Genomic DNA, 27,672 nt, shown 5'->3' with positions numbered 1-27,672 from the left:
AGAAGAAGTGCAGATTGGAGACCCAAGTGGGGACAGACCATGCAAGAATGTGGGTCTTAAGAGCAATAGACAGTTTTTTGTGGTGCTTTAAACAGAGAGGTGAGATTAACACACTTGTAGTTTGAAAGGTTTACTCTGGCAGCAAAAAACAATGGATTAGAAGAGAATCAAAGAACATTCAGGAGAGCAGTTAGGAGGTCTCCGGCATTTGCCTGTAAAATGGGAATAATAGGTAATACTATCTCATAAGCTGTTACCAGGATTTCATGAAATACCGCATTTTAAGTATTTATGCCAGCACCTGACACACAGTAAAAGCTCAGTTAATGTCGTTATTGTTACTTTTGTTGGTTCTCTTCGTAGAGCTGATCTTTCTGCTTCGTATCTGCTCCTGTCAGACAAGGTGGGAGAGGGTAGTGGCGGTGGTTTCTAGGGTGGAAGTGTGGTTTGTCTTAAGTCGCAAGGTAGAGGCCAGAAGCCAGATGCCTGAAAGGCTCTTTAGAATGGCTTGAGAGTATCAAGGACTCACAAAGAACACCGAGCTCCGATTGCTCTCGGAAGCATGCTGGAGAGTGAAAGACCCTCCGACGGTAAGCCCTAGGGGTGCTTTTCTCCCCGGTGTTCCGAAGAGCAGGTGTGGGGCACTATGCACTCCTGTGCAGTAGCGCGGAGGCGGGAGCCATTGCCACTCCTCAGCCCTAGGCTGACTCTCAGGATTCCAGCCAGCCCTGCGCCCCCCGGCTCGCAAGTGAGGATGCGGGTACATGGACAGAGGGTGCCAGGAGGTGGAGTGGGGGGTGGGGGAGGTGTCCCCGGAAAGCCGGCTCCAGCCAGCCTGCAGGGGCTGCCCCCTCCCCAGTCACGTGGCCTGGTGGGTGGGGACCGACCTGAAGTTGCAGAAATCCTGAGCCATCCCAACTCTGAAGTGCGCTGTGGACGTTGGGGTTCCTGGAGGGGGCGCGGAGGTGAGAATTTGCAAAGCCGAGCAGCGGCGCGGACGGAGGGACTTGGGGCATGGCTCAGCTGGCGGTGATCCCGGGGTCCGCCACGGCGTGGCCAGGTGAGCGGCAGTCGGGTGCTACGGCGGCTGGGGTGGGAGAGGCTGCTCCACCAAGGGGCCCCCACACCCTATCCCGGTCCAGGGGATGCGGGGCACCCGCAACAGGAGAGGGCGGTGGGATAAAGCGGCCGTGGTAGAGCCTCGGCACTCTGAGTCAGTTCAGCCAGCGTCACCCCTTGTCACCGGTCCTTCCCTTCAACGAGGTGCCTCAGAGACCCGCAGCGGCCCGCGGACGCTGGGGAGCCGTGAGCAGGGAGGGGGCGCTCCGCTGGCCCCGCCCCTCGCGCGCGCACTGGCTGCTCCCCGTGACGTCACGCTCGGCTATAAAACTCTCGGCGCGCGCCTCTCGCGGCGCTGGAGGAGCTCGAGGCTGAGGGCTGCTGGGGAGAGGAGAGCGACGCGGACGCCGGGCCGCGGGCGCCTCAGCGATGTTTTACTCAGGGCTCCTCAGCGAGGGCGGCCGCAAGGAAACGGACATGCGGGAGGCCGCGTCGCTGCGGCAGCAGCGCCGGATGAAGCAAGCCGTGCAGTTCATTCATAAGGACTCCGCCGACCTGCTGCCCTTGGACGGCCTCAAGAAGCTGGGCTCGTCCAAGGACACGGTGAGCCCCCCGCAGCCGCGCCACCTGGGGATGCCCGCACGCGGCGACCGGTCACCGTCGCGCCGTGCGGTCTCCCCGGGCCCGCCCTTGGCCGCTTTCACTGAGTCACCCGCCCGGCCTCCGCCCCCGCCTCCGCCCGCCGCTGTCCGCTGTCTCGCTCTCGCTGGCTCGGATTCCTGTCCATCCAGCATCTCCCTGCTTCGCTTTCTGTCGGGATTCCGTCGTAGCTTTCTTTTCTAGCTCGCGCTGCCTTCCGCTTCGTGCCTCTGTCTAGAGTAGGAGACCCTGCCCTGCCTTCTGGCCCTCTGGTCGCCTTTCCTTCCCGTTATTCTCATTCGTAGTACCGAATTCGATTGCATGGGGCTTGAGCCTCGCTTGGCCGGGCTGCTTGGCCAGTCCAGTGACCCAGACAGAGGTGACTCCTTAATGGGTGTGGGAAGGAGAGGAAGAAGTGGGAAGGGGGGTTTCTTGGCAGTCACCATACCCAGATGATTTTGCTACATCCATTTCCCCCTTTGCCAAGTCTACTTCTCCGTTTGATTTTGGGCTTATCTACCTTGACCTTCTTCTGAGGAGGGAGAGAGAAAAAGGGTCGAATGTGAAGGTTTCTTGAACCCCAGACATCTCTTCATCATTCTCATCCACCTCTACCTCCAAAGAGTGGATACAGGCAGCCAGGCTGCTCCATCTCGCTGGCCAGCTAACGTGTGGAGCTGGAGCTGGCGCAGGCTTTTTTTCTAGCAGGGTCGTTCTTTGCCTTAAGAAGGAGAAACTCCAGGACAGGAGGTCTGGGTTCAAAGACCATGCTGTCCTCTCTAGGAGGGGGGTGGATGGTTCAGTATTGCTAGTTTAAAGAACTGTGCTTGACTCTCATCCTTCAGTCACTGTAGTGGAACTGGGCCAAATATTTGTTTAGGTTTGCAGTTTTATCTGGAGTTTTCTTGTAGTTTACTTGTTTTCTTGAATTTCACAATCACGGTATTATCTGGGCAATAGGTTATGAAGCATTAATTAAATGTCTTTTAAATGAGGTAGGTGGTCTGTATAATTTTTTCAGTGTTTTTTGAGATTTTGGAATATTTAATTTGGCATTAATTTGGTATAATATTTGGCAGAGAAAGAAAGGTGTCAGCCTGGTTCACTGAAATTGCCATTGCAAGCCCTAGATAGTATGGAAGGTAGAGCTTCTGAATCCACTTCCTTTTTTTTTTTTTTTTAACCATGACTAATGACACACAGATTCCAATATCAGATTTGCCCTCCCCCATTATGATAGAGAATAATTTTAGTTATTTTTGAGCAGGGAAAGGCTATCCAGTTATTTTTCTCTGATTTTTCCAAGGTATGTTACAGGATAGTCAACCTAATTCATACTCACTCAGAATCGTGAGTGACTGAAATGCATTCCTGGAAAAAAGATAACTCTCTGTCTTCCCTTCTTTCACTTTAAAGTGGTCTAGATTCATGTAGCAAACCAGGTCTAAATCTTACCTTTAGGCCAAAATAATCCTAGTTCCTAAAAGCTTCAGGAACCAATAAAGAGGGAAGTATTTAAGAAAAGAAGTAAAATGTGGAATGTTTTTCTTCCCCTTATGCTGGATATAAGAAATGATTGACATTTGGTTGTCCTGGGCTGTCGGAGTTCCCTAGCCCTGAGGAACTACCACTCTATCCTTCTGCTTAGCATTCCTTGTATTACTTCATCCTGTGTAGGAAGAATTCTGTCTGCTTCTCTGACTCCAGTCTGTGTCACTGGAGTCACACAGGAGCTGATAGCATAAAACATAGGCAGTCAGTTGGAAGGAGGACGCATCCTCAAGAAGCAAGTTATTGCCACGGATATGATGCATAGCAGTTTACTGTGAGACCTTGAATTAGGATTCACACTTTTTCTCTGAAAAAGAGAGAAATCCATTGCCATGGATTTGATATCCCTCTCTCACTGTTCTCACACTCTTAATGTGAAAATGATTACACAGAGGAGCTAGAACAGGTCACAGAAACCAAGGCAGATTGGGGTAGGGAAAGAAAAGCTATGAGTACTGGGGTGAGGTAGCATGATTAAGCTCTCTTGAAACTGATGTTGCTGCCTCAGTACAATCTAAGAAATAACCTTAGAAGTACCCTATCACTTCACTTTATGCCTATGTCTGGTAGTGTAGACAATGACTGAATTTTCTTTCACCGAAGTGAAAATTTGAGCCAAAACTAATTGATAGGTCTGTGGTACAAACCCAATAGAAGAGGAACGAGAAAAAGAGGGAGATGGGGGAAAGAAAAAATTAGGTTTTTGTTGTTGTTGATGGTACAGAAATAAAGAGAGGACAACTTAGTTTGAGATTTCTTTTTTTTAGTTTTTAATGTTTATTTTTTTTTAATTTTTTTTAACGTTTATTTATTTTTGAGACAGAGAGAGACAGAGCATGAACGGGGGAGGGTCAGAGAGAGGGAGACACAGAATCTGGAACAGGCTCCAGGCTCTGAGCTGTCAGCACAGAGCCTGACGCGGGGCTCGAACTCACAGACGGCAAGATCATGACCTGAGCTGAAGTCGGCCGCCCAACCGACTGAGCCACCCAGGCACCCCTTAATGTTTATTTTTAAGAGAGAGACAGAGAGAGTGTGTGCAAGTAGGGGAGGGGCAGAGAGAGAGGGAGACACAAAATCTGAAACAGGCTCCAGGCTCTGAGCTGTCAGCGCAGAGCTTGACGCAGGGCTTGAACTCACAGACAGTGAGATCATGACCTGAGTCAAAGTCAGACGCTTAACTGACTGAACAACCAGGTGCCCCAGGACAACTTAGTTTGAATTGACTTGGGTTTGTGCCAGTGAGGAGATTGTGGTTTGTTTTCCTCACCCTAGTGACCTATATTAGAATTATACTGTTGGGTTTTATGAATTATCTACCTTTTAACATGCTGTTTCTGAAATATTCACTATTTGATACCAGCCTGCCAACTTTTTTTTTTTGGATTGGCAAAGAGCACCTGTAGGCAATAAAATGTGGTCTTGTTCTCTTGGACCCAGGGAAGTGCCTTTGTCCTATTCCTGTTTATGTGTAGTTGGCTGCGACAAAGTCTGCTGTGGATATAATCTTACTTCTTATGTCTAGTTACCTTATTTTGTTTATCCTTTCATTTTGTGATTTTTTTTCTGTATTAGATTAAGAACCAAAATCAAAGATATGAATGAGTAATATTTTATTTGATTTATTTTTTTTTTAAGTTGATGAAGTTGGAGAAAAAAATTTCTACTCTTGGAATTTTGCCTCTTGTAATTTCTTTTGTCTTAGCTACCAGTTTCATAAATGTTCTTTTCATTGAGGTAAGGACTTTTTATTTTTAAAAAATGTTTGTTTAATTTTGAGAGAGAGGGAGAGAGAGAGAGATCTAGAGTGCAAGTGTGTGTTGGGGAGGGGCAGAGAGAGAGAGAGAAAGAGAGAATCCCAAGCAGGTTTTGCACTGACATTGCAAATCCCAATGCAGTGCTCGATCTCATGGTGATGAGATCATGACCTGAGCCAAAATCCAGAGTTGGATGCTTAACCGACTGAGCCACCCAGGTGCTCCAGGACTTTTTAATTTTTAAAAACAATGCTGTCGGGGCGCCTGGGTGGTGCAGTCGGTTAAGCGTCCGACTTCAGCCAGGTCACGATCTCGCAGTCCGTGAGTTCGAGCCCCGCGTCGGGCTCTGGGCTGATGGCTCAGAGCCTGGAGCCTGTTTCCGATTCTGTGTCTCCCTCTCTCTCTGCCCCTCCCCCGTTCATGCTCTGTCTCTCTCTGTCCCAAAAATAAATAAACGTTGAAAAAAAAATAAAATAAAAAATAAAAACAATGTTGTCAAATAGCTGTCTTTCCTACATGATAATATTATTGACCATCAGGTTATATCTTTAGTTTTCCAGCAATAGAAAGAGTTTTTCTTTCCCATATATGATTGAATCTACTTATAGCCAAATGCTTTAGAAAAACTCACTAGAATTAGGAATGAAGGCTGCAGTAAGGATGGTAGAACACAGCAAAGCCACCTGACCATGAAATCCCTAGTCTTATACTCTGAGCATCTGATCTACCTGATCACAGAATGCCATAAGACATCCCTACTGGTATATATTTTGAATCAGAGAACTTTTGGAGCCTTAGAAGAGAAGCATGAAATACCAGTATAACACCAGGATCTGGTGCAAACTGAAGAGTCAGAGCTATGATTGTATCCAATTATAGCAAACATTATTTGAACACTTGCTGTGTTCAGGACACAGTACTAGGTGCTCAGACCACAAAGAAGATAGCAGTTTCTTTCTACAAGAAGTTTATAAATCAGGGGAAGGACAGGATAAATTAATTTAAAACAAGTAAATGTGTAATATATCAAGTAGCAATAAGTGCTATGGAGAAAATAAACCAGGGTAAGGGGAATAGAGAGTACAATGGCCAGGGTAGGGTGGAGTGGAACCTTGTACTTTATACAAGGTGGTCAGGTAAGGCCTCTCCGATAAGATTACATTGTAGAAGATATTGAAGGAAATCAGAGAGCAAAATATCTTGGGAAGGAATGTTTTAGGCAGAAGGAATAGAAAGTACAGAGGCCTGAAGTGTCAGTATGCTTGATGTGACTGAAAAACTATAAGAAAGTCATTGCGGTCAGAGCAAAATGAGTAAGTGGCAGGGTGATAGGAGATAACATCAGAGAAATAGTGGGAGGCCAAACTACTCAGGACCTTATAGGTCATTGTAGATTTATTTGGCTTTTAATCCGATATGGGAAACCAGTAGAAGACTTTGTACAGAGGGGTGACATGACATGACTTATTTTATAAAAAGATTTCTCAGACTACTGTGTAGATTAGGCTGATGATGGGCAAGAGTAGAAGCAGGGTGACTGATTAGGAGTTTTGTTATCTAGTAATCCAGGCAAAAGATGAAGGTGGCTCAGAGCAGTGAGAAAGCAGTGAAGGGGACAAGGAAAGATCAGGTTCTTGAAGGTAGAACTGACAAGTTTAGTTGATAGATTGGATTAGAGATCTGAAAGAAAGTAGTCAAGAATGACCTTAAGGTTTTTGATTTAGCAGTTGGAAGAATAAAGTTGCCATTTACTGAAATGGCTAAGACTACAGGAAGAGTAGATTAGGGATATGGATTAGGAATCAGGAATTTGATTTTTGAATGAGTTAAGTTTGGGTTATCTCTTAGTTAATCAGGAATCAGGTGTAGTTGTTGAGTAGACAGCTCCATGAGAAGACAAATAACACCATCAGGAAGCCTATGCTTGTTGCCAAGGTGTTATAGTCTATAAGCACTAGAGGAGTTCAGTGGAAGAAGTGATTACTTTGGCTCAGTGTGGCAATAGTAATGGAGATCAACATCTGATTACAATGTCACCATTTCATAGTGAGTCAACTGACTACAAGATGTTATGGAGAGGAGGCTGCCAGAGTGTGCCCTATAGAACCTCAGAGCAAGAACTTTACAGTTTATCTGGTCCAGTCCCTGCCTGTGTGAATCCTTCCTAACAAAAATGCAGCCTGCCATGGGCACCTGAGAAACTGCTCAGACTAATCCACAAAGCAGACAACAATCAGGAATAGGGATCTTCTCTTTGAAATAACATGTCCGTGAGCTACACAGAAGGTCTGGAGCAACATAATGGCCTACCTTAGACAGAGCCCCATTTGTTGTTGTTGTTATAGTTGTTGTTGTTGTTGTTTATTTTAGAGAAGAAGAGAGCAAGAGCAGGGGAGAGAGGCAGAGGGAGAAAAAGAGACTCTTAAGCAGGCTCCGTGTTCAGTGCAGAGCCTGATGTGGGGCTCAAACCCATGACCCTGGGATCATGACCTGAGCCAAAATCAAGAGTTGAATGCTCAACCAACTGAGCCACCCAGGCGCTCCAGTCCCCATGAGTTTTTGAATAAATGTAAACCCACAGACAACTTGTCTATGTTCCCATGGGGGTAGAATGGGTCACATGTTATATATGCAATGAGTAAACAAAGAAGAGAAGGCACAGATACTAGTGCTCTTTTAGATTTCCAAGGCCTGATAGATCTGTATATTCAGCTTGAAATGAGAGTCAATCAGGAGTCCATGTTTATCCACAAACTTTAAATGAGGACTAAATGGAGTAGGATAATTTCATGCCCTTTTAGGGAAAAAAAAAAAGAATGGTAATCAGTTTCAATTTTAAGCTGAGCATGAGGATTTTAAATATGTATATACATATATATATATACTTACTAACATTTAAGCGCTTACTGTATACCTGATGTGGTGTTAAATGTTCATATGGATCATCTCATTTAATCCTCACCAGTGCACTACAAAGTGCTTACTAACTTGAACTCAACTTTGTCTGACTCCAAGGTATGTATTTTATTATTATTTTTTTATTTTTTATTTTTTTGGAAGGTGGCAGGTTTAATAAGCAAAAAGAACTTACATATGAGGCTTGTCTTGGGCATCAGTAAGACAAGAAGACTCTTGCACCTGCCCACCACATCTTAAAAGCTTATTGGGAGGCCTTGATTAGGTTCACTTACACATACCATGAAGGTGTTCTCAACACATCTCTACCTCAACACTGTCTATGTTCTTGGAGCAGCCTCTGGGAGTGGGAAGGGCAAGTGGAATTCACATTCCGAGGACAGGGGTGGGGATAAGAGCCTTGGATGGTACAGTGCCAGCTCATGGGTCAACCCAGTGATCATATCTTTTCCATGACCTTCCCCAACATTTTATAATAACAAGAAAATCCTAATTCCTTTTCCCATCTCTTGTGTCATTGCCAGTATTAATTTCATTTCACCTATACATAAGAGTATATCAGCATCTACTATATAAAAGCATTGTATAAAATCATATGTAATAAAATATATTGTTGCTATTATAATTTTGAAAAAAACTGTTATTTGTTACCTTAATTAAGAATAAAAAAAAGGAAAGGCCTTGTTTTAGTTTCACTTATTGCTTTTATAGTACTCTTCCTATCTTTATATAGATCCAAGCTTCTGACATGTCATTTTCCTTCTCTCTAAAAAACTTCTCTAATATTTCTTGCAAGGCACATCACTGGCAACAAATTCCCTTAATTTTTGCTTTTCTGAGATACGCTTTATTTCTTTTTCACTTTTGTTTGTTTGTTTATTTTGAGAGAGAGAGAGAGAGAGAATGCACAGGTGAGCAAGAGCAGGGAGGGGCAGAGAAAGAGGGAGAGAGAGAATCCCAAGCAGTGCACTGTCAGCGCAGAGCCTGATGTGGGGCTCCAACTCAAGAATTGTGAAACCATGACCTGAGCCGAAATCAAGAGTCGGATGCTTAACTGACTGAGCTACCCAGGCTCCCCACTTCTTCACTTTTGAAGGATAATTTGGCAGGTACAGATTTTGAGATTAGTGGGAGTTTTCTCTCTACACTTTATTAATTTAATTTATTAATTTTATTTTATTTAAAAAAATTTTTAAAAATGTTTATTTTAGAGAGAGACAGAGAGACAGAGCATGAGTGGGGGAGGGGCAGAGAGAGAAGGAGACACAGAATCCAAAGCAGGCTCCAGACTGTAAGCTGTCAGCACAGAGACTGACATGGGGCTCGAACTCACAAACTGTGAGATCATGACCTGGGCCGAAGTCAGATATTTAACTGACTGAGCCATGCAGGCGCCCCTAATTTTAATTTTTTAAATATAGTTGACACACAACGTTATACTACTTTCAGGTGTACAACATAGTGATTCAACTTCCCTATAGGTTATGCTATTCTCACCACAAATGTAACTATCATCCATCACTATACAATGCTATTACAGTATCATTGACTATATTGCCTATGCTGTGCCTTTTGTTCCCATGACATATTCATTGTATAACTGGAAGCCTGTATCTCCCACTCCCCTTCACCCATTTTGCTCACCTCTCCCACCCCCTTCCCTCTGGCAACCATCAGTTTGTTCTCTGTATTTATAGATCTAATTCTATAAAGCATATATTTTAAATACTATTCTAAGCAAGGGTTGGCAAACTTTTTCTATAAAGGACCAGATAGTAACTATTTTCAGCTTTTTAGTCCAGTCTCTGTCTCAACTACTCAACAATGCTATTGTAGTGCAAAAGCATCCATAGACAGTAAATGAGTGAGGTTGGTTGTGTTTCAATAAACCTTTATTTACAAAAATAGGTATCAGGCTGGATTTGGCTTATGGACTGTATTTGCTGACCCCACTTTCAAAGTGGTTCTAGTTGTGGTTCTATTGCTAGCTAGAAACCTTGGGTCTCTCTTCTGGGAATAAAAGCTACAAATGGGAGAGACTTATGTAATTTCAACTCTATTGTCTGGTCTGGTCTATTCTGTGGACCACAAAATTCCATTAGTTTGATTCTGTCTGGCTTCAGTGCAGTATAGGTAAAGGGATTAAGAAAGTGGCCTTAGAAGTTCTTGCTCAAAACATGATTTTGTGGCATTCTGCAGTATAATCTACTTCCTCTCACCTCACTTTTCTTCCCACTCTATAGCCTGATTAGAAGAAGAGATATTTAAGCAGATTGGATGCCAGATTGAGGAACCTCAGCTATTTCCACCCAGAATACAACACTGCCCACAGAGTGCATTTCCTTCAGAAGCTCCTGATAATAGTGAAGGCAGCACATTTGAGCTTGCTGCTAAGGCTTAGATGCCTAAACCCTGGTTAGGGTTTAGCAGCCACATTTCAGAAACAGGAGAGAACCAGGGACTGCTTAGGTTAGTAGTACCTTGTTGAGGTAAAGCATAAAGCAAGATCCATGTCAGTAGGATGACTGGAGAATTATGTCCAAAGGTCACCAGAGTGCCTGTAGCACCTTTCTAACTAATTACTAATGTGTGTCTTGAAGGACTTCAGGAAACTAGAATACAGTTCTTGGAAAGCCAATTTTTCAATAAACATAAAAATAAACCACCTAAGTAAATTTCCTAAGCAATAGTCAAGGAGTGGGAAAGTAAATTACAAACTATGTAATGTGTAAGTATTGAAGGGATTCTGAAAGAAAGATCTAGATGATGTTAATCAAGAAAGGCTTTTTGAAGAAGTAAAGAGTAGAGATTTGTTTATTCAGTACTATATCAAGAACTAGGGGTATAGCTGTGATCAAGACATTTATGGTCCCTGCTCTTGTGGAATTAACAACCTAGTGGGGAAGTGAAATAGTAAACAAGTAAATAAGCAAAATAATTGTGGATTTATAGTTACTATGAAATAAAGAGTAGGATATGTTAATAACTGAAGAGGTGGGGTACCCACTTTAAATAGTATAGTTGGGGGGGCATCTTTGATGAAATGACATTTGAGCTGAGACTTGAAAAAATGAGAACAAGCTAACTATTTGAAGTGTTAGTGGGAGAACATTGCAGACAGAGGGAATAACAGGTGCAAAGGCATTGGAATGGGGAAGAGTTTTTGAACAAGGAAGTATGGATGAATAAAGGGAGTGTGGCATGTATATGGTATGTAGATGGAGGTTGGAGCAATGGACAAGAACCAGATGATGCAGAACCACATAGACCATGGTAAGAAGTTTGAATTTTATTCAAAGAATAATAGGAAGCTATTGAAAGGTTTGGAGTAAGGGAATGTATTATCCAACTTATATTTTTAAAAACTCACCCTGGTTGCTATGTAGAGAATGAACTGGAAAAGGATGAAAGAAGAGGCAGAAGATAAGTTAGGAGTTTTTTTGCAGTTCAGGTAAGAAGTGATGAACCAACATATAGAAGCAACCTAGGTGTCCATCTGTGGATGAATGGACAAAGAAAATGTAGTATATATATATAATATTCAACCATAAAAAAGTATTAAATCTTAACCATTTGTGACAACATAGATGACTGTGAGGGTCATGCTAAGTGAAATAAGTCAGAGAAATACAGATACCATATGATCTCACTTATAAGTGGAATCTAAAAAACACAACAAACAAACAAAACAACCAAGGTCATAGATACAGAGAACAGATTGGTGCTTCCTGGAGGGCAGGGGAGCGAAATGGATGAAAGTGGTCAAATGGTACAGACTTCCAGCTATAAAAAAATAAGTCATGGGGATATCATGTCCAGCATGATGACTATAGTTAATACTAGCGTACTGCATATTTCAAAGTTGCTAAGAGGGTAGATATTGAAAGTCCTCATTATAAGGAAAAAAGGGAAAAAATTATAACTATGTATGGTGATGAGTGTTAACTAGACTTATTGTGGTGATCATTTTGCAGTATATACAAATATGAAATCATGTCATATACCTATAACTAATATAATGCATGTATAATGTAATTATACCTCAATATTTAAAAATTGCATTGTTTAAAATAAAACTTAGAGGATGAGGTCAATTAAAGTTACATTGCATTTTTAAGGTCTAACAAGCTTTGAAGGTTTTCTGCAAGTATAAAAGACAAAAAAATGATGATGGCTTGGATTAGATTGGAGGTAGTAAAGATGGGGAGGAGTAGATTAATTCCAGATATGTTTTAGAGAAAGCAACAATGGTACTTTGGGATGGAAGTTTAGGGAAAGGAAAGAATCAAAAATAGATGGGTGTATGGTGGTGCCATTTTACCAAGTTGGTGGAAAGGGAGAGATCCATAATGTTAAAACTGAACAGGACTTGGAAGCTCAAACAAACTTATTTTATTACTGATGAAGAAAGCAAGGCTTGAGAAAAGTAATGCCTACCAAGATTAGTGATTGGCCCAAGATAATATATGACAACTGATCATTTTGCTGAAAGTAGAAAGTCTTCCTGGAGGAATAAAGATAAGTTTGGGAAGGAGGATGAATGGTACTGGAAGATCTTTAATGTTAAATTGAAGATTTTGTGTTTGATATACCTGGCCAGAAAACCTCTGTAGGTTAAGGAGACCATGAAACTAGTCTTTTAGGAGATTTCTTGGATTTAGCAATAACAGTAGAAATGGAGAGGGAAATATAAGGTGTTAAAGAGGTAGCAGAGTTTCACTCACCGAGATAGGGAATAAGGGAGAAAGTTCAGGTTTTGTGGGAAAGATCAGTGCGACAAGTTAAGTTTGAAAGTGCCTGTGGAATGTCTAAGTAGAAAGTTCAAAGTGGCAGTTGGATCTATGAGTCTAAAACTCAGAAGTGAGATCTGGGCATGAGACAGCGTCATCATCATAAAGGTAGTAATTTATGCGATGAAAGTAGATAAGGTTGCCCTGAAAGAATATGTAGAGTGAAGAAAGGACCAAAGACAGATTAGTGATTTAAGAAACGAGCAGAGGTAAGGGAACCAGTAAAAGAGATAGATGCCAAATAGAGACAGAAAGGTTGTTTTAGAAGCTAGTGGAGTGTGTCAGGAAAAATGGAGTGGCTGTGTTTTGTTGCAGCATTGTTTCTAATGGCAGACATGTAGAAACAATCTAAATGTCCATCAGTAGTTAAATAGTTAAATTGAGGTATATTTGAACCACAAACTCAAATGTCTGCAGAGGATATGCTGTTTTAAAATGCAGGAAATAGGGCAGATGTAAGAGAACAGGTGCCAAGGTGGTTACCTGCCTAAGTTACATTGTTGGTGCCTGTGCATACACGCATGCACACACACTTTGGTTTTTGCATGATTGGGCTGATACTGTTGGATAGCTAAATCATCACCCATTCTCAGACCTTTTCTACCTGCATGTCTCCTCTATAGAGATTAGAAAAGCTGAATTCTCTCCCAACTCCCTTTGCAGTTAAGACTGGACATGTGAATTCTGATCAAGAAGATATAGGGAAAATACTGAGGGAACTTCTGGGAAAACTTTTGCTTTCCTGATGAAAGGGATAGATGGCACATTGTCCCTTCATCCTTCCTCACTCCTTGAGGAATATTTATATGACCATGAGGGGATATCCAAGAGTACAGAGACAGTAGCCCCGAAATTGTTAAACTGCTGAATTATTGCCAACATCTGTCTACCTCCAGACTTCTTGTTATATGAGAAAAAACACACTTCCATTTAAGACATTGTAATTTGGCTTTTCTTGTGGCTGAACATTTTCCTACTATATGGGGTATACTGTTTCATGTAATGTTTGTTTTTATAAAAGATACATTTAAAAATTTAGACTATTCCTTGTGTAGGGATCTCTATATATCTAGGTCAATGGTGATATTATTATTTCTTGACTTAATTGATTTTATCATTATCTATTGATTTTCTACCATAATAGGTAAGGGTTTAATTCTCTTACACCTCTTTATTATGTCCTCTCTCCTAATATACTAATATTCTGTTAACTGTTTTGGGTCCAATCAGCATTTACTGCTTAGTAAATAAGAAACTGGAACTGTTCATATTATTCACAGCTGGGTCAAATAATGTACTGTATTTCCTTTCTCATACAAATATTTGCTTTTCTCAAAATTAATAGTTGACAGCTTATTTTTTATGTAAAATTTAAATCTCCAAGTACCTTAAAACTGTAGATGATATACCAGGTCCATCACTTTTTTCTTGGAGACATCCTTCCTGGAGCCCTCCATCCTCTAATTTCATTTTGGACTGGTTGCTCTCAAGACCTGTTATATATCCTATATCCTAGACTTTTCCTTCAGCATCATTTTCAGAATATCCTTTGCCTCTATTCTCTATTGGATCCTTTGTTCTTGGACCATATGATTTTTTTCTTTGTTCATTGGTTTCCCTCACTTTGGTGGAGCATGTCCTTCAGTAGTTTCTTAACGATTCATGGGAAATATCTTTCCTGAGTTTTGACTGATAGTTTGGCTACGTTAGGAAACTATGCACTGTCAAATTTTTAAAAAGTATTATTCCATTGTCTTTTAGCTTCTCTAGTTATCCCTATGCCATTTTGGTTCCAAATCCTTTGTATTTGGATCATCTTTTTCTCTTTGGAAGATTTTGCAATCTGTGTCACCTATAATATTCCAAAAATTCATAGTGATGTGAAATTTTGTTGTGGGCCTTTCTTCTCTTACTAGATGAGGCTCTACGTGGATTTTTTCAATCTTTAAATCCATATCCTTCAGCTCTGACTTAGTATGGTACTCCATCCTCACCCTTAGCTGTTCTAGAAATCTGACAGTACATAATTTCTAAGTCTAGATAAACTATTAACCAGACAGAGTTTTTTTGATTTACTATTTAAAAAAGAATAAACTTTTGGCATACTTCCCATTTGTCTGGGTCAAGTGGGAGTTTTATGAAGCCTTTATACTGATCTATTTCCAACCCTCTAACTGTAGAGGTTCTAATACCTCTAACTCCTCAGCCTTTTCAGAGTTTTAGTTTGAGTAGGAAAACTGCTTTTACAGTTAGACCCCAAAAATATAATAGCTCAAACATAATAGTTTATTTTTTCTTAAGTAACAGTACTAGTAGAAAGGTCAGCAAGACAGTCTTCTTCCATATAGTCATTTAGGGACCTAGACTGACAGTGGCTCTTCTGTCTTTAACATGTCACCTCTAAAGGTTGCCCGGGTGGCTCAGTCAGTTGAGTGTCTGACTTCAGCTCAGGTCATGATCTTGTTCATGGGTTTGAGCCCTGCATCGGCCTCTGTGCTGACAGCTCAGAGCCTGGAGTCTGCTTCAGATTCTGTGTCTCCCTCTCTGTCTGCCCCTCCACTGCTCATGTTCTGTCTGTCTGTCTGTCTGTCTCTCTCTCTCTCTCAAATACACATTAAAAATTTTTTTTGAATGTGACCTCTAAGAAGGTTATCTTAAGGATCATTTCCATTCCAACCAGTCAGAAGAGAAAAAGAATGGAGGAATGTGCACAGGATATTTTTATGGATCAGGTCTAAAGTGGTACATGTAGCTTCTTCTCACATTCCGTTGGCTAGAAGTCAGTCATATGACCATGCCTAACTACAAGGAAGTTGTACTGCACAAGAGAACATGGATTTTGATGAACAACTGGCAGTCTTTGCCACTCTAGCATTGTATGGAGTGGAATAGTGTGAAGCTTTCTTTAGTCTAGGTCAGTTACCACTTTTCTGTTTGCTTCTCAGATTCCACAATTTTGTCTCTTTTTGTCTCTTCTTTTTTGTTATTGTTGTTTCCTGTATATTGTTCTTTTTGTTCTTATAGGTTTAGGCCTTTCTTCTTCCTTGACTATTATTTTAGTGCAATTTTGGTTGGGAGCACAGGTAAATATGCAGTTGCATGTCATTTAAAGCCTGTAGGCATAATAAAATGACCACAGAAAACTATTTCTGAGGTTCATGTGGGTTTATTGGCTGTGAATTTTCAACTCCTAAACTATATTATGAATACTTTTAGTTATGAAATTGAACAAAGAGAATTATATGTATGACATAGAAAAATGTCTTTCAAATATTAAACAAAAGTAGAAAATGTTAGAACTGTGTTATAGTATGATCTTATTTTTGTATGTGTTTGTATATGTACTAAAATGTTTGGAAGGATATACTTCTAAATTTAATGGTAGTTATTTGTAGAAAGTGGGACTGAGGAATGGTTGAGTTGAGGGACACTCCCTTTTGATTTTATATATTTCAGTGATATTTGAATTTTTTCACTGAGCATGTATTGTGTTTGAACCTTTTTTGGTTACTAAAGAAAAGAACACATAAATTGTCAGCAGGGTCAAATGCCCCAGATAACTCAAGGAAAAATGAAGGCTGAAAAATATCTACCAGATTTGGAAATTAGGAGATTATTATTGGTGTTGAGGGATCAGAAGTAATCTCAGTGAAGAAAATATAGGATATCAGGAAATAGACATAGTGATTTGGGGCTTCTTTAAAAATAGACTATTCAGTGGGGCGCCTGGGTGGCTCAGTCAGTTAAGCTTCCACATCTTCATTTTAGCTCAAGTCATGATCTCATGGTTCGTGGGATCAAGCCCTGCGTTGGGTTCCATGCTGACAGTGCAGAATCTGCTTGAGATTCTCTCTCTCTCTCTCTCTCTTAAAATAAATAATTAAACTTAAAAAAATAGACTATTCAAGACAAGGGTGTGATTAGAGGAGGATGCTGAATTGAGGGTCTGAGGTTATGTGGAGTTTTCTCCCCAATATATGAGCACTTTGAGTATGTTTTATAACCTGTGGAGGAAGGATTCTATATGGAGGGAGGAAAATTCAGAAGAGCAATGACTTCAAGGAAAATAATTTCAGAATTTTCCTCATCTGTCCAGTGATGATTAGACTCCTTTGCAAGATTAGGAGTAGTGAGGTAAAGCCATGTTCAGCAAGACTGATGTAGAAGGAAAGCCCCAAACTTTCAGTGAGCAGGGCTTTCGTTAAATGGCCTTTGAATGAATCCCTTCTAGTCTTCAGTTCTACAAAGGTAGTTTATCTGAGTTGGTTCTGCTGAGCATGGACTTGATCGAAGCAAACACCCTGCTTTAATATGACTTGAGCTAGGAACCAGGCTTATTAGTGAGAGAGATAAGAATGAAGAATTTCTGTTTCTTTTGAGGAGCAAAGCATTTTCCAGTGTCACATCAGGAAATCTGACAGAGTTAGCACTTCCTCTAGCTCCTTATCAAGTTAAGAAACTCTCATTTTCTTTTTAAGTGCCTCTCTCTCTCTCTGTCTCTCTCTCTCTCTCTCTTTTTCCCAAGGATACTAATTTAGAATCTGTTTTGCCAAGAGTCTGTGTATTTTGGGAATCCATTTCTTCACCTCACCAGGGTTACAGTGAGTCATGGCTCTGACTCCATTCTTCCTCAGAAATTGTAAGGTGGTAGATAATTAAGACCTTATCCAGTTTTAACCCCTTTCTTGGGAAAATTCTAGGCTCTAGGCTTCTAAGAGTGATCCTCTTCGCCCTAAAATTGGAGAGGCACCTGGTATGTGTTATATAGAAACTTGGAGTTAGACTCTTTCCTCTGAGAGATTTTAAATATTATTGTAAACTGAGGATAAGATTCTTGTGTATAGAAATTACTCAGGTCAAATGAGTTCTTATCAAGAGGTAACCTATATTTTCTACAGGCCACTTTGTGTAGAAAGAGCAGAGCATGGATATGGCTGCCCTATGAACTCTCCAAACAGAATTTCTGTCAAAGAGCAGACTTGAATTCACATTCCTCATTCTGCCTCCTAATATTAGGTATCCTGGCATAGATATAAGGTCTTATTAAGTCTCCTGTTTCTTGGTCAGTCGCTTCCCCTTTTACACTCCCACTTTTTGGCCCATTGGAGAGAGAGAGAGTGGATAACAAGCATCTGACAAGGTGCATCTTGAGGTCCAGAGGCTGTCAGCAAGGATTAGTCATATGGGTTCTGCCAGGTTCCAAAGTGTCTCCTGAGAGGGTTGCTCAGCAGGTATGGATTCCTCTCTTCCTGCCCCAACCACCCCATGAGTTGCCTAGCCCACAGGACAATCAGGTCACGAAGGCATATGAAGACTGGGTCCAAAAGATGAGACTGTAAGGGAATGAGACTTGAAATAAAAGTGGGCAGGGACATCTGGGTGGCTCAGTCGGTTGAGCGTCTGACTTCAGCTCAGGTCATGATCTCACATTTGTGGGTTTGAGCCCCATTTTGGGCTCTGGGCTGACAGCTCGGAGCCTGGAGCCTGCTTCGAATTCTGTGTCTCTCCCTCTCTCTGTCCCTCCCCCACTCGCTCTCTGTCTCTCAAAAATAAATAAAAAGAAATGGAAGTGAGCAGAGCTTCTGACAACCAGTACTGGGTAGGTTTCTTTGGTCTGTGAGAATGAGCTGCCTCATCTGTAAATTACCTGGGAGGATACATTTCTTCCACATAGACTAAGGTCACTTTAGCCCTTGTAAGGGAAGGGAAGGCAGTAGGCCTTCCAAATCACAAGGGTCCCTCAGTTCTCTTTAGTCATAGAATATTCACTGGCCCTATCCACATTTTCCAATGTCCCACCTTGCTCTTTAATTCATTCAGGGTGGCCTACTGCAAATTGATTCATAGTACCTGCTCTGATAATACCAATGAAGTCTCTACTTGAAGGAAGAATAAATAAGAAGCAAAGGTAGAGCGCAGTTATGTGAGGTTCCTTCATTACTTCTGTGGGACCTGGGGGACAATAGGAAAGGGGGGAAATGACCTGTCACTAAGATGCCTCTGCTTTCTATTCCTCAAGCAACCTCATAACATTCTGCAGAGGCGCCTCATGGAAACCAACCTGTCTAAACTTCGAAGCAGCCGTGTTCCTTGGGCCTCCAAGACCAACAAACTGAGTCAGGCTAAGTCTGAGGGACTAAAGAAGTCTGATGATGATGACATGATTTTGGTTTCTTGCCAGGTAATATTCTGAGAGTAGTTTTTCCAGGGTTTTCTGGAACAGGATTTGGGCCCATTGTGATCCCCATAGTGGGGCCCTCTCCTCCAAACTATAGAGTGTGGGTCTTATCATGGACTCACCGTAAGTGAGTTTTACCGGAAGCATATGCAGCATTTTTATGCATGTATATCTTTATGGGAAAAAGGACCAAAGCTTTCATCATATTTGCAAGAATGCGTAGTACACACACACACACACACACACACACACACACACACACACTTAAAATTAAGAGCTACTTGGTGTATAGAACTATAAACACACAAAATTCTTTGGGATCCTCTGACAGCTCTAGATTCAGCAGGAAAAAAGCTCCTAAAGGAGATTCTGCCATGGATAAAGATGAGACATTACCAGCCCATAATGGTGAGATGCTCTCCAGCCCTGCCTTTCATATGACATCTGCTTGCTCCCTTCCCTTTTGCTTCTCTAGCTCCTGCTGAACAGTATGTTTCCTCTCCACAGTGTGCTGGAAAGGATGTGAAAGCCTTGGTTGACACAGGCTGTCAATATAATCTCATCTCTTCAGCCTGTGTGGATAGACTGGGGTAAGTAGCCACTTGTACTGGGTGGGAATCAGATGCTAATGCACTCTTTTCCTGAATCTATTTTGAGGTTAGAGATGGTGAGGGTCTCTACCAAGGCTCCAAGAGAAGTGTACAGAGTTCAACTAGTCAGCTGGAATTAGTCCTTAGTAGAGGGGGCATGGTAGATTCCCAGGCACGTCGGAGAAATCAGTGAGCCAGGAAAGCCTCAGGTTTTCCATCAACTCCCACCTATTAATTTCTGAGCAAAGACTTTGAGGGTCTATAATGAGAGAGTGTGAGATCCTTGGTTCATTGTTTGCCATGGCCTGATTCTGATATGTGCCCTGCCAGGACAACAGATTAGAAGGAGCTGTCCTGTTGGTATATCCCAGATGAGTAAAAGCAGGGATGCACTTTATCTTAGCTTACTCAGCATACTTCTGGAAGCCATACTGCCTGTCCCAAGAAGATAGAACTTAGAATAGGATGGCTATTGCTGCTGGGCCTGAACCATCATAGGTGTGATTAGCTAGCTGTTCCTTAGTGCCTTTCCTCTCTGTAAAGAACACGTAAAATCAAATCTTACTGCTTCTCCAGCTGGGGATTGGGTGTGAAGCAGATACTTCATATATTGAATGTCTTTGGTTATTTAACAGCTAGAATTGGGTTCTTCCTCTTCTGGTCAGAGAAAGTCATTTTGTATCTTTCCTCCTTTTCAGTCAATGGGTACTTTTATTTCTTTCCTTCTTCCTTCTCTTTCCTCCTAAGTAGCAGGGGGGGCCCTAAGGTCTAGCCCAGAATTGGAAGAATCAATCCAATGTCATTTTCTACTTTTCTAGCCCTCAGTACAGCAAATCATTCCCAGCTCAAATATCTTTATTGAAACAATCACTAGTGTAGATAAAATGGTCCATTCTAAGCTACTTTCAAGATGTTCATATTCTTAGGTGGGACTAGAACAAAGCTTGGTTTGTATAGTTAGTGACCTCTGCCACCTGATCTGTTCCTTCTTGTTTCTACCCTGTCCTCACCCTCACTACCACTGTAACTCTTTGAAGCTGGCTCTGTGGGATTTGTACACTGATATTTAGGCTGGTGGGAGGAGCCCAGGACACAAGTGCTCCAGTGGGAAGAATCCTGAGCTTTTTTATGTGGTGAAGAGGTGAAATACAGTGTAACATGATGGTTCCAGAAAGACTAATAATGTCCTGATGCATAATTAGGCACCAGTCTGCCATGGTTCCAGCAGAATTAATAACCATCTGTAAAACTGCAGTTATTTTTCTTTTGGATGAGCTATAACACCAAAAGAGAGGAAATGGAGTAATGCAGAAGTATTGGCACAGAAAGTCCATAATTAAGTTTTTATCCACCAACCCATAATAACTTGGGTGCTAGCTGTTCCAATCAGCTTATATAACTGTGTAAAACCTGGGTGCTGTTCCTTTCCTTTCTCCCCTGCAGAGACAAGTTAAATTAATTATGAATTTCTCCATGATATTCCTTGCTGATATCAATATCAATGTGATTACCAAATAAGTACCAGCATCCACTAACCTTATATCCTAAGACTGATGAGGATAAACTGCCCTCTCTGAGGGCAGTTAGCTGTTAACTAAGTTGCCTTGCATATAAGTGGGGATTTTAGGATGCAGAAGAGGATTTTCTGAGTGTATCAACTTTCATTTACACCAATGCAGATAGTGACATAGCTTTTTGAGAACAGCAGCTAAATCTTTCAGTTTTTGTATCCCCTGGCATAGGTAGGACAAAATTCTGAAACAAGAAGTATAGGCTTTCTAGCACTTTTTTTTTGGTAAATTAAACCCAGGAAAGCCTGGAAAATTACACCTGGGGGCCAGAAGGTAGAAATTGCCAGATTTTATCAAAAACCTCTGCCAACGGGATTCTGATAGTTCCCTCTCTGATGCAGACTCAAGGAGCATGTCAGATCTCACAAGCATGAAGGAGAGAAACTTTCTCTACCCCGGCATCTGAAAGTAGTGGGCCAGATTGAGCACCTGGTGATCACACTGGGTTCCCTCCGTCTGGACTGTCCAGCAGCTGTGGTTGGTGAGTAGAATTGAAAGTGGGACCTATGGACCCCTTTTGTAAACCCTCTCCCTTCTTCCACCAAACCCTTGTGAGGTCTCATGCCTGTAAATAACTGACTTCTTCAAAATCCCAGGTTTCCACTTTTTCTGTACTATAGACTTGTCCCAATTTTTACTCTCCAAAGTACCAGATGGGCTCTGAGCTACATTCAAGACATGTTGAGAATCACTAAGAAAAAGGAGTGTGTAATTCAGGATAAAAAAAATTTAAGGGTAAGAAAATAGACATTTTTGTGTGCCAGTGAAGATGGTTCCTGAAAGCTTTCCCTGAGCTATTGGAGGTAGAAGGCAAGATCCTCTTACTCCTTTGCCATAAATCACTTTCTACTACCTCTTGTACTTTCCCTGATGTAGTCTCCTCTACACTACTGTAAATCCTGAGTTTTGTCTAAAGGCCTTTGGCTTTTAGAGTTTTTTTTTTCAATATATGAAATTTATTGTCAAATTGGTTTCCACACAACACCCAGTGCTCATCCCAAAAGGTGCCCTCCTCAATACCCATCACCCACCCTCCCCTCCCTCCCACCCCCCATCAACCCTCAGTTTGTTCTCAGTTTTTTAAGAGTCTGTTATGCTTTGGCTCTCTCCCACTCTAACCTCTTTTTTTTTTTTCCTTCCCCTCCCCCATGGGTTTCTGTTAAGTTTCTCAGGATCCACATAAGAGTGAAAACAGGGGCGCCTGGGTGGCGCAGTCGGTTAAGCGTCCGACTTCAGCCAGGTCACGATCTCGCGGTCTGTGAGTTCGAGCCCCGCGTCAGGCTCTGGGCTGATGGCTCAGAGCCTGGAGCCTGTTTCCGATTCTGTGTCTCCTTCTCTCTCTGCCCCTCCCCCGTTCATGCTCTGTCTCTCTCTGTCCCAAAAATAAATAAACGTTGAAAAAAAAATTAAAAAAAAAAAAAGAGTGAAAACATATGGTATCTGTCTTTCTCTGTATGGCTTATTTCACTTAGCATCACACTCTCCAGTTCCATCCACGTTGCTACAAAGGGCCATATTTCGTTCTTTCTCATTGCCATGTAGTACTCCATTGTGTATATAAACCACAATTTCTTTATCCATTCATCAGTTGATGGACATTTAGGCTCTTTCCATAATTTGGCTATTGTTGAGAGTGCTGCTATAAACATTGGGGTACAAGTGCCCCTATGCATCAGCACTCCTGTATCCCTTGGGTAAATGGCTTTTAGAGTTTTAAAGACCTAGGTTTGAATCTTGGCTCTATCATCTTTTAACTGTAATGATCTGGGAAAATTATTTAATATAATAAATGCTCAACAGATGTTTATTGGATGGATGGATGGATGGATGATTAGATGGAACCCAATAGTGATAAGGCTGACTTCTAAACCAGAATGGCAATAGTTGAATCTTACTTTTTTTTTTAGAGGACAATGAGAAAAACTTGTCCCTTGGTCTCCAGACTCTCCGATCCCTTAAGGTAGGGTTGATTTTATTTTCCCTTTGATACTTACTCTCTGGGTGGGGGTGGGGTGGGGGGGGTCCTTTTGCACTGACAGTAGGATTATTGACAGTGCCCAGTGATTCTCCTTTGTTTTCAGTGCATAATAAATTTGGATAAGCACCGACTGATCATGGGAAAGACAGACAAGGAAGAAATCCCTTTTGTGGAGACAGTTTCCTTGAATGAAGACAAGTAAGTGCCCAAATGAGTCAGGTCAAGTAAAATCCACTTGTCATTAGGTGGAGGGTTCTCATACAGGATATTGGGTTGTGTTTGTTCTTCAGTCTTGCCATAAGTACATTCACCCCTAACCCCTAGAGTTCACCATCCCACAAAACTCTCTAGCCCATATTCTGGAATGAGTAGTAATGATACTGGTGGGGAAATTAAGTAGCTTTTAAACTAAAATTGTACTTGCCTTCAACCTAACTTCTTTGAATTTGGTATCATTTCTTCTATTTCTTTCTCATTTCAGCACTTCAGAAGCATAACTACAGACTGCAGCATGTCTGCACGTATGCATACATACCAGGTTGACAGATTGAGAAACCTGGGTTTGAACCAAATGCTGTAGCAACTTGCTGTGGACCAAGTCCTTTCCTCTGATAGAAGCTCCAGGGGCTCCTTCCCACCCAGACCTCTCTAGACTTTAGTCTGTGCTTAGAGATCTTATCTGGTTATAGCCATTGTTTTTTACTCCTCTGATCACTTAATTTATAGACCTTTTGACACTGCCAGGTCTCACTTGTGGCCTACTTCTCTGCTTCTTCCAGGAATTTGCTTTTATTAGTCAGGTATAGGGGCTGTCAGGTTCTATTTCTCTATAGATACACTTGCTTCTTTTCCTATAGCTAAAATGTATAATAAACAGGAACCTGACCTTTATCTCCTTTCAGCTGTTTCAAAGAGGTGCAGGATACCTAGGTCTCAGAATTAGAATTTCTTCTAATTCATTCGTTGATTTATCAAGTACAAATTTATCTGAAAGGGCCAAGAGAGATCATCTAGTTAAACCCTTTTATTTAAAGGTCCAGAGAGGCAAATGAATTGTCTAAGCTCTTATACTAAGTCAGTGGCAGAGAAACCTAGAGACTCAGACTTGACAAGCCAAGACTATGTTCATTCTCCCATTCTGCTACTTTTGTCTTCAGGCCTTGAGAGGAGAATGAAGAGGTGGGGGGTTGTAAAAACGCAGGGTAGGGGAAGAATCTGCTTTGGGGATGGGTGCCAGGAGGATCTGAGTAGCCCTCCCTCCTGTGTGCTAAGTCTACTAAAAGTCTCTGCACCCAGTTGTCACATATAGGGCCTTATTTTGGTGCCTAAAAGCTGAGGGTACAAAGATGAATGAGATGGTCTCTCACTGTGAACTTCTTAGAGGGGAGAAGGGGGAAAGGAGCCACAGACAGAAGAACATTAATCACTTTCTGAGATGGAATTGAAGGCTATGTTAAATAATCAGGGGATCACTATTAGACATTGATACCTCCAAGATCCAGTCATTATTTCTGCCCAGTCTATTATTTGTCTGCCATGGACTCAAGTAGCTGGTATCATGAATAGGGAAAGGAGATGCAAAAAACCTGAAGAGGTCCAGAATAGAAGGAAATACTAGGTAGAATAAGTTGGTGGAAACTCCTACCTATGGAAGCCTTTCTGGGGTGGTGGTCAGGAATGAAACTTCCAGGCAGGAAACTGAGGGTTGGGAAGCTCTTCAGCTTTGCTCTATTTTAAGGAAAGAGGCAGGGTAGGAGCTGGCAGTGTTAAGGACAACTTTTTCTGACTGCCCAATGTCCCCTGCCTCTTCTCAAAACATTGGAGGTCACAGGGGTATCTTGAAGCTTTTTTGTTGGGGTGTCAGCTTAGGCACACAGATACCTATAATGGAATCTCCCCTTCAATTTGGTCATAAAAGTACTTGGAGAAGTCAGAAAAATACTCAGCTATGTCTTTTTAAGAGATTCCCTACTCTATCCTTGCTTCATGGAAGTAGTTTCCAGCGCATTTAACAGATCCCATGTTGAACTTTGCCAGGTCCCACCTATAATCTCATCTAGTGTTCAGCTACTGCCTCTACCAAACAACTTTTTGGAACTGTGAATGTTTTTAGGCTTACAGAAGCTCCCTAAGGACTAGGAACTTGGTGACTCCCACTTGAACAGCTAGGCAGCCATAGTACAGCCTAGGTCACCCCAAGGCTCCCCTTCTTATCAGCCTCTATAGCGGAAGCAAGATGGAAAACTAAGCACAGCCACAGCAGAGGAGGCCATGCCTGAACTTCAGCAGGGGTGATCCCAGTTTACCAGCCTTCAGTGCCCCCTCCAAATTTACCACATTTTTTCCTGGGGTGAGGGAGACCTGTGCCTTTCCACTGAGGCCTCTCCACTCTCTTGCCCTACCTATCATGGCATCACTTTGGCCTGCTCTTTACCCTAAGGCTGAGTTGAAATACTTCACCCCTTCCTTCCCAGGTTGAAAATTCCACTCCAAGCCTTGACTCTTGGCTACTCGACAGGCATATTGTAAGTTCCTTCACCTGGTTTATCCTTATTTGGATTCCTGGTGGACCAAGTGAGGCCAGAAATTCTTAGGTGTTAGAAAGATGTGACTGATTCTGACAAATTGAGTTGAGGATTATGTGGTGTCAGAGGAATGATCAGATGGCCTTTAGTGATCTTTCTGGCCTCTGAAAATTAATGATTTTCCAATTTTGGAATAGAAACAATTGGGATGATCCGAGCTTAGGATATCATAACCTCATTCAGTGCAGTCAGATCATTTGAATTCACTAACCAAATAATTGTGCTTTAAACCTCAGGCTTTATAGAGGTACCTAAAAATGTCTAAAGACAATTATGGGAAGTCTTGAACTTCATTAATCTTTAAATGCTGCCAAGTTTATTATTCTGGTAGCCCATATCTCTCTGGTATTCATGAGGGAGCACCTGATCTACTTTTTGGGAGCTGGCAAGGTAAAAAAGTAAAGTTATTCTTCCCAGAATTCCCTACAAAATTCTCTCTGGCACCTCTGATTCAGGATGTGAGAAGAAAGTGTCTACCCAGGTCAGAGTTCTCAAGACAGGCAGTAGCAGGCATTAACCCTGCAGAACTAGTACCCCCCTCATTCCTTATTAGATCTCCATCTCAAGTACAAGAAGTTTGAAAAATATTGTTTTTGTTATTTGGTATATCTATGCCTGAGTTATTTGAGGAACAAATGTTTTCTGACTTTTCTATTTCCTTGCCCTGCACAGACCCCATCTGGTAAGATTTTCTATTCCTTAGCTCAAAGTGTCTGTAGAATGGAATGCTTATTGTGTCAGCTGCCCTGACTCTTGTGTAATAGAAGCATCCTTCCAGGCTGGAGACATGGAGGAGATGAACTGGATTCTTCCCTCCTTCTGTTGCCAAGCCTCTACATTGGCACTTTACCTGCTCAGTGTTTATGGCTGTGTTGGGTTTATTTGTGAGATTGATGTAACAATAAAGTGAAATCTTCCCCTCTGTGTGCTTGTCTGACAAAGTCTCTGTGTCAGGGCCCCTGGAAGGTGAGGGAGCCCAGGCACAGCCTAATTGCATCAGTGTTTCTCTCATAGGGTCTTCTGAACACAAGGCTTTGAGGTCCTCATTTTTCCATTGCTACTGGTCCTTTGGCAGTCTCTTACTGGCTGTATGTCCTTGGGAAAATTAGTGACCCTCTCTGAGCTTGGTTTTGTAATTTTTAAAACATATTTATTAATAGTATTTGCTACACAGTATCAAATGTAAAGAGGCTGTCATATAGTCATCCCTTAAAGATTTAACTGCATGTGAGAATAATCTTTCATGGTGGGTCAGCAGAGTGTAAGAGAATAATTCTTCCAGAAAGGGAAATATTATTTAGTTAAAATAAATAGCACAGGTTTGGGAAGGGGAAATATTATTGAATGAGCCTTAATATATATTAAGTTAAAGCCATTGTCTAAATGACATTTCAAATAAATGCATTTTACAGATGATAGAAACTTTTAAGCATTAATATTTTAATATTTAAACAGTATGATTAAAGAATCAGCAAGAAACATTTTTTAACTATGACAGTGGTTATCACAATCTAGAATTATGGTTCCACTACTACTCAGATGATACCACCTTAAAAGGTTTTCTCTTATTTTTGTCCATTTACTCTAAATTTTAAAAATTAAAAAGATTTACCCAATGTTACTCTTAGTCAATGGATGACAGATTCAAGATTCAAGATTATCTTAATAGAATGAAATAAAGAAAAATAAGTTTTAAAGAGTTAAAAAAATAGATCCTGACTTTCATTTAAAAAAAAATCTATTGCTCTTGCACAGTGGGGGAAATCTTGGATTAACAGGTTTACATGAGAATGATGTTGGTGTTTTAATTAAGGAGTGTAGAATTATTCAGGACTCTGTGTAGGAGATGTCATTTGTAAGATAGGAACATGTGCACAATTTGTGGAACATCTAGAACAAGGCAATGACAACATGATTACTGGCTTCAGAGCTGTCGTGGAAAGTGTTCCTTCTGGAACCAGAAGGCAATCATTTCCAGTAGGTGGAGGTTTCAGGGAGGCATACAGATCCTGGTTCAGTTGGAGGGAAGCATCTACTATAAACCAGGGACTATGCTAA

General features: G+C 41.5%; 1 protein-coding gene across 1 annotated transcript; it reads left to right on the top strand.

The window, feature by feature from the left end:
- The first annotated feature begins 1,430 nt into the window (after nucleotides 1-1,430).
- Nucleotides 1,431-26,538, top strand: NRIP3 (nuclear receptor interacting protein 3). Its single transcript, XM_030333428.1, has 7 exons — nucleotides 1,431-1,662; nucleotides 18,732-18,893; nucleotides 19,398-19,480; nucleotides 21,393-21,532; nucleotides 22,959-23,011; nucleotides 23,133-23,227; nucleotides 23,511-26,538. Exons 1-7 carry the CDS (start codon nucleotides 1,489-1,491, stop codon nucleotides 23,524-23,526), a joined length of 723 nt encoding a protein of 240 aa, XP_030189288.1. The 5' UTR covers nucleotides 1,431-1,488; the 3' UTR covers nucleotides 23,527-26,538.
- The last annotated feature ends 1,134 nt before the right edge of the window (nucleotides 26,539-27,672 follow it).

Source organism: Lynx canadensis, chromosome D1, assembly GCF_007474595.2.
Source record: "Lynx canadensis isolate LIC74 chromosome D1, mLynCan4.pri.v2, whole genome shotgun sequence".
Taxonomy (NCBI): Eukaryota; Metazoa; Chordata; class Mammalia; order Carnivora; family Felidae; genus Lynx; species Lynx canadensis.
This window is presented reverse-complemented; position numbering and strand designations above follow the sequence as displayed.

Excerpts from the sequence above, each read along its gene's own strand:
- NRIP3 (XM_030333428.1), top strand. The coding sequence starts at position 1,489 with ATGTTTTACTCAGGGCTCCTCAGCGAGGGCGGCCGCAAGGAAACGGAC. Across the intron at positions 1,663-18,731 it reads TGGGCTCGTCCAAGGACACG|CAACCTCATAACATTCTGCA; the intron begins GTGAGCCCCCCG and ends CTATTCCTCAAG. Across the intron at positions 19,481-21,392 it reads GCCTGTGTGGATAGACTGGG|ACTCAAGGAGCATGTCAGAT; the intron begins GTAAGTAGCCAC and ends TCTCTGATGCAG.